The sequence below is a fragment of the Dendrobates tinctorius genome, unplaced genomic scaffold, assembly GCF_039654945.1.
Source record: "Dendrobates tinctorius isolate UK_male_01 unplaced genomic scaffold, ASM3965494v1 ptg000250l, whole genome shotgun sequence".
In the NCBI taxonomy this organism is placed as follows: Eukaryota; Metazoa; Chordata; class Amphibia; order Anura; family Dendrobatidae; genus Dendrobates; species Dendrobates tinctorius.
In genome coordinates this window covers 24,831,658-24,838,760 of record NW_027361917.1, presented here as the reverse complement: position 1 = coordinate 24,838,760, position 7,103 = coordinate 24,831,658, and the positions used below count along the sequence as shown (strand labels likewise).

The 7,103-nt window shown below is 40.3% G+C and overlaps 1 protein-coding gene across 2 annotated transcripts in view; it reads right to left on the bottom strand.

Moving 5' to 3' along the window:
• Positions 1-2,876: 2,876 nt before the first annotated feature.
• Positions 2,877-7,103, bottom strand: part of EDARADD (EDAR associated via death domain) — a 118,840-nt gene continuing 114,613 nt past the window's right edge. For both annotated transcript variants that reach the window (XM_073557533.1, XM_073557532.1), the window contains exon 6: positions 2,877-6,439. In XM_073557533.1, coding sequence (XP_073413634.1) covers positions 6,075-6,439 — 365 coding nt within the window. In that variant the 3' untranslated portion in view covers positions 2,877-6,074. The remainder of the gene's footprint in view (positions 6,440-7,103) is intronic.

Below are 7,103 nucleotides of genomic sequence, written 5' to 3'. Positions count from 1 at the left end.
GAGGTTGCGGCACAACATTTGAAGCAGATGTTGTTCTCCTTGAGGAAACCTTTACGATCCTCTAAAGACTTCTCCCTGAAGGCTCTGCATTTTAGTAGAGGATGTGGTTTCTTGTGTAGAGGACAATATTATCTGACATCCTGAGGTTTGCTCTCGTCTGGAGGGGTTTTATTCACCTTGTGAGGAGGGCCTGTGGAATCAATGTTAGTTTTGTGGACTGCCACGGGTGTCTTACCGGGTTTGACATCAGTGGCAGTAGAACAAGACAGAGTAAAATCAAAACTAGGGTAATTTCTAATCCTAGATTGTTTGGTGACAAAATCAACAAATACATTGAAAGGAGGAAATTATACATTATGATTGTGTTTATACTCTGAACCACATGCAATCCACTTTTCTTGTAGGTTGTAAGGAAGTTTCTGTACTATCAGATTGACACCCCTAGCGGTATCTAAGAATGCCAGTCCGGGCAAGTCTCCTTCCTGCTGAGCAACCTGCAAGTCATTCAACAAATCTCTCAGTTCTCTAAGCTTTAGATAACCTTTAGGTCCTATCTTAGGAAAATCCTCAATTCTTTTATATAAAGCATTCTCTATGACTTCTACTGCCCCATAGCATTCATCGAGTCTTTCCCACACCTTATGTAGGGCTGTGCGAGGATGCTTTTCATTAATGTCTCTCAGTCTTTTGGCATGCTCGACTGACTCACTTCCGAGCCACTTTACCAGGAGATCTGCCTCCTCACCACAAGAAAGGTCCAGACCATGAATGGCGTTCCGGAACGAGGCTCGCCATGACCGATGTTCTCGGGTTTGTCAGTGAACTTTACAAGTCCGTTTGTAACCAGTTCTTGGCAGGCAAGGAACTTTGCAAGGTCCTTGATGGCTCAGTCAGTGCTGGCACGAGCCGGTGTGTGATAGTCATGTCTAGTGTGTGGTGCATCACCATACCTGTAAGGTGCTTGTGACTCTAGATAGTCTGTGCGGTACCTTGTTGGTGAAGAAGGTGTCTCTTTAAGGCGGGATGGGAGCTGTACCTTCTTTTCAGTGGAACGATAGCTGTAGTCGACATCTCTGTGCTGGAAGTCTCCTTGCCTATGGTAGTGAAGCTCGGGGTTGGATCGCTGGTAATCGGCATGGGCTGATCGATATGATGTGCCAGGGCTGTCATCTACGCCGGAATGTTGACGAACGTACTCTGCGAAGCGTTGCGCTGGATCTTGCTGCTCTAGATCTGGTCCGAGAATGCTGCTGTGTCTCTCAGAATCAGGATCTTTCATAGCTTCCAAATACTCTGCTTTAGCTATTGCAGCTGCTGTCTATTTGTCTGCCGCAAGTCTTTCTAGCTCTGCTTGCAAACGTGCAGCTTCTGCCTCTCTTTCTGCCTGCAGTCGTGCGGCTTCCGTCTCTCTCACTGCCTGCAAACGGGCAGTTTCAGCTTCTCTCTCTGCCTGCAAATGTACGGTTTCAGCTTCTTGATCTGCTTGTCTCAGCTTTAGATGCATCTCTCGTTCGGCGAAGGAGGATCTCGCTTTGGCTGCTTCGGCCTCGGCACGAGCAACAGCAGCTATCTATGCTAAGGACGACCTGCTGGAGCTTGCTCATGACCTTGTTTTGAGTGAAGATGTACTTTTCCGAGACATTGTGCGTTTAGCTGGTTGCTGCTTAGTATATTTATAAAATAGATATGACAGGCTCAAACCCCAACTTAGGTGCTCTGGGAAAAAACAAGACTAAAGTATAGGAGTAACCCCGGCACACTAATAACATGAAAGTAAAGTCTTCTCAACGACAGTCTTTAATTGTTGTGATTTTATTGATTGTGAAAAAAAGGGTGGTGTTACAATCCAAAAAAGGGTGGTGTTACAATCCAACGTTTCAGCTCTACTTCTCGAGCTTTCATCAGGGATATGACTAGATCCTTGGTTTTGAGGTGTGTGTATAAGTGGTATAGGTTTGCCTTTGTAATCCAGCTGCTGGAACGGTACCTATAGTAACCACGATGTGTAGGGTCAGCACGTGACTCCCGTCCTTGTGTCCTAAATCTAGTCAGGTGTGGAGGAGGCAGGTGTAGTGAGGAGTTTGTGAAGGTTGGGAATAGATGGCAACCATGCAGGAAATGGGAGAAGTCAGATGTGTCTTTGTTGTAATTTCTGCAGACGAGTCCTGGCTGGAAGAAGTTGCCATGTCGATCTGGACCAGATGGAAAAGATGGAAAAAGTGAACGACTCCATCAAAAAGAATGTCAGCTGTAAGTCACTATATGTAACTGTGTAGTAATCTCTTATATGTTCTGCATGGCTGATATCTACCATTATATGGTCACTATATGGTGGTAGTATAGATCTTGTTCTTTGTGGAGATTTTTTTCCAGTAACAGCACAGTCATCTGCTGAAGTTTCCCTATAACCACGATTAGGCTGCGCCACCGTAGTTGTAATCAGGATTACCAGTTAGGAGCCCACTCAGATGTTTCGTCCCCCCAGAGCTGAACCCCGAGCTACGCCTCTGGTGTCATCTTTAACTTTAGGCCCTTTAGAGATCATTTCATCTACAACTTTAACTGTTTACAATGACAGTAATTTTGACCAGGGGTGCCCAAACATTTACATGGCACTGTATGTACTGTATATATATATATTTTGGATATGAGATAAATATTACAGAAGGTAATACCCCCTAAATATTTTGTGCGGCCTCCAAATTGGTATGAGAATGTGGCCCTTGAGCTAAAGAAGGTTGTGCACCCCTGATCTATCTGCTTCATTTCAAATATACTTGCATAATGTATTATATTAGCTAATTTTGATTTCCAAATTTGTGTAATTCAGATGCATTTTTACAAGGCTGTTTTTCACACAAAAGAACTTAAGTCACTAAGGCAATAATAAACATTTAATGAAAACATAACCCAGCAAAACCATGTTACATAAAAAAAGAATACACGGTACATAGATGTATCCAATATCCACACAAAGCAGATCAAGACTCACTTAGGCCGTAATGTTTACTTTCAGTGTATGTTCACACAGAGTTTTTTTACATGGATTTTGAAGCACAAATGCTTTAAAATCCACAGCAAAGAGTGTTTAAAGAGCATAAAAATGGGGTTTTATATAGATTTGGAGCAGATTCTGCTTTAAAATCTTTGTAACGAAAAACTTCTGTGTACACTTACCCTAAAGGGGTTATTTATTGTACCCCGTATTTTTTCAGACAGCTTCCAATGTAATTAGTACCAGTAGTCACCATTTCTCTCCCCCAACGATCCGGCACTGACCCCTCAGGAGTGCTCCCTGTCTTTTGATGGCTGGCATGTGACTGCTGCAGTGGCCACTTGCGGCACGATTGGCATCATGACTCCGAGTGCTCAGCAGTTATGTTAGTATCAATTCTAGATTGCCAGGGGAAAGAAACAGTCAGTAGGGTTTTTTGATTTTTTTATTAAATTTGCAGCTGTATTTTAATAATTTTGATAGGTTGGCTTTTTAATCTCATCAAATCGGTTCCAATGATAGCACTAGGTCAAAAGAGGCCAACTGATTTGTTTCAACATCAATCGTAAGTACTAATAATCATTAGAGATATTTTAAAAACAATGAGAATGTCAAAACTAAATAGCTTGTCTGAGATTGGAAAACAGGGTCTTCTTATTTTCCAGGAACATTTATATTTTTTTAGGGAGAAGCATTTGATAATTTGCATATATCTGGAATTGCAGCTCAGCCCAGTTTATGTGAATGGTAATCAGATGCAAATGCCAGATGACCCCCATCTAAAACGTGTTTTCATAAAACTTTTATTATTTTGAAGGGCCTTTAAAAAAAACTAAGCTTTCAAACCAAAAATATACTTACAAAAGGTCTATAGAAAAAATACCATAGTACCATATAAGTGCGATAACAAAATGCATGCAAATCCAGTAATATCAAATGGGAGTTATATTTCTGAAAATTCGGGTATGGTCACATGACCATTTTCTCCAAATCCGAGAAACGGTTTGATTATTATCATCAGAGTTGGATTAGAGTAGGATCAATTTTTCTCGGACGTGGAGAGAAAAAAAAAAGTTTCCCCACCTTCGTCTTTCTGTCAGTCCGTGAAAATTGGACTGGGATGTCATCCAAGTGTGGTCCGATGTTTTTCACAGATCCAAAGATTTGCATGGTTAATTTTGACATGACACTCAGATCAAAATTGGACGTCTCCTAATTTTTTTCCACACACCTTTGGGTCTGAGGAAAACAATCGGACATTTCCACAGCCCCATAGAATAACATGGTAAAATCCACGGATAGCACTTGTCCTAGAAAATCGGTCATGTGCACGAGCCCTTAAACTATGGGTTTAGTTTACATTTAAGCACCATTTTAGTTACTTTATGGATATAATATAGATACCAAATTGAGTAACGTTGTATATTCATTGCATTTCCTATTTTGACCAGATGTTCGATCACATTTTTTAAGGTACCGAGCTCCATCAATTTAAATGCAATATATACTAGAGGTTTTTTTGCAGATAAAATATTCATTCTATATGTAACTGTAAAATGATTTACAAAGAAGAACATATGCTTTACCTGTTGTCTAAAATAAGAAATCTTACGTATCTGAAATTAGCAATCATATCCCATCTATATATCTTTGATGTTGGAAGGGGTAATTACCTTACTATCCATAATATAGATGATAATTGTTTGACTTTTTGATGGCAATACCAAAGCCTTCGACATATTGGCAAACAGCAAAAGAATTCCTTACATGTGGGCTCTCATGAAATTGCAAAGATCTGTATTTATTTAATTAAAAGGGTTGACCTCTACACGGACAACCCCTTCTCAATTACTATATTCCCCCATGTAACATAACAACAGTCCGTACCCACCTCGGGTGTTTCCAATAGTGCAGCAAATCAGGCAGAGAAGTTATAAAAAGGCAATTAGATGAATGGATGTTGTGTTTGTATGGTGTACATGCCACCCCAATGCACGTTTCGCTTCTTCGTCGTTATTTAATGATAAATAATAAACTTTAGTGTTTTAATGGCAATTTATACTGTCCATTAATTCTGGTGTCTGATTTTCAGTTTTTTGCCCTTCCACTGTTGTTTTTAGGTTTTCTATGTAGTTATTTTCATTCTACAGGGCGTTTCTGGGTTTTTTTATGGGAGATTATAATAATTGAGAAGGGGTTGTCAGAGTATTGGACCATCCCTTTGAGCTTCCACTTGTATATCACAAAGATGTTGTGCCCTTATGCGTGTTGTGTCCTTTTTGAGTGAGTGTAGCCATCAAGTTCCTCACCCTCTTCAGGTGAAGCCAAATCCACTTAAAGAGTAAGCGTCATTTTAATTTTTATTTTATAAATCAATAGTACACATGAAAGTAAGAAACTTTGTAATATATCTCATCAGATAAATCTGCTTCTTTATGCATCAGGACTGATCATCTTCAAAATTGTCAATTCCCGAGTAAAATCTGTATTCAGTGAAGAAAAATTTTTACATTACTGAGATAGGAGATGGCAGTTACTACTGATAAGATTCTATGTAGGTGGGAGAATGGAAGAGAGGGAGAAGCTAGAAACAGAGCTCCCTCCCCTTGTAGAGCTTTCTGGTTTGGGGGCTCAGTAAATAGGTTAGGGTTCTTTTCTCTGCTTTTTGGAGAGGGCTTGTGATACACTGTAAAGATGTGCAATTTTTAGTAGCCACTTGGGAGAAGCTAATAGAAAGCATGCTCGTTGACTTGCAAAGAAAATAAATCTCAGATACATAAATTAACAGGGTTGAAATATGACTGATAAACATACGTCCGTTTCAGTGTAAAAACTACGCTTATCAATAACCTATTTTGGAACAATCAAAACAAAAACTTCCACCTCAGCCCAATAGATAAATATGGACGGAGATTAAATGGTCATTTCTTAACTATATTGATCTCATTTACTTTCCGATTTTCTTTCTACTCTAAAATTGCTAAAGCTTTCCCTGACCAACAAAGTACAATCAAATCATGATTGCGTTAGACATTCTGCAATGCTAAATAATATCCCCAGTCCATAGGACTCCTTGTCATCACATGCTGCTCCTGTATGTTTTATGGTCTTTCATAGGCCAATCCACATTGACCCATTTTAGCAAGACTTTCTGAACATCCACCCTCTTATAGAGTTTACACAGATCGATCAGCTGCTCCACAGTCCTCTCACTGTTACGTAGCAAGAAACCGATGGTCGGACTAGGCTGCCTCTGCTCCAGGAAACATAATTCATCGTAACTCATTCCCCACTTGCTGGCAAAATTTCTCCAGTTTTTCACTGTAGGGTGGCAGGGATCCAATTTTATCTTCAGAATATACAGAAGATCCTCATCATCCAGCAAGTCACTAATTGTTGGTGGCGAGTTTGTTTCACTGTTTTCTTTGTAAGAATTAGTTAAATCTGTGAAAAAGAAGAACAAGAATAAATGTATGTGTACTAGGGGCAATAAATTTATATGCTCGAGGCAAATAATTACAAAAAAGCTTCCTGACTTTTTTGTTTGCTAGTGGTTTGTGGCTGACCCCCACTTTTTGCTGTGCGCGCTGAGTTATGCATGCCATTCTATCTGTCTTTCTTGTGATTGATCTAGGCTGCTGTACACACATACAGTAGCCCTACCCTCCCCCAGGCTCTATTTGATTATGCACCTGTGTCTGGGCCTGTTTCACCCTTCATCTATGGTTGCTGGTCTGGCAGTGTGGAGTTCAGACCTGAGATGTCCATGTCCGGACCTGGTCAGCTTTTATCTGCACTTGCCCTTCTGGCGCCACGGGAGTGATTCAGAAATGCTTCAGGTACGGTTGCAAATTATACAGTCTTGCTTTTAATGCATTTAGGAGGCCGTAATGGCACAGCGAATATAAAAAACGTAGAGTAGGATTGCCCCATATGACAATGCCTTGGCATGGCGGGGTGGCTCAAAGAATTGATCAATTGTTTGCTAAATGTCTCATTCTAAAGTTCAGTTAGAAACTAATATGTGCATGTGCACTTTATGCATTGTGTGCTGACCATAGGCAGCGCTGGCTTCTTGGCTTTTTTATGTGAAAGGAAACCAGGTGCA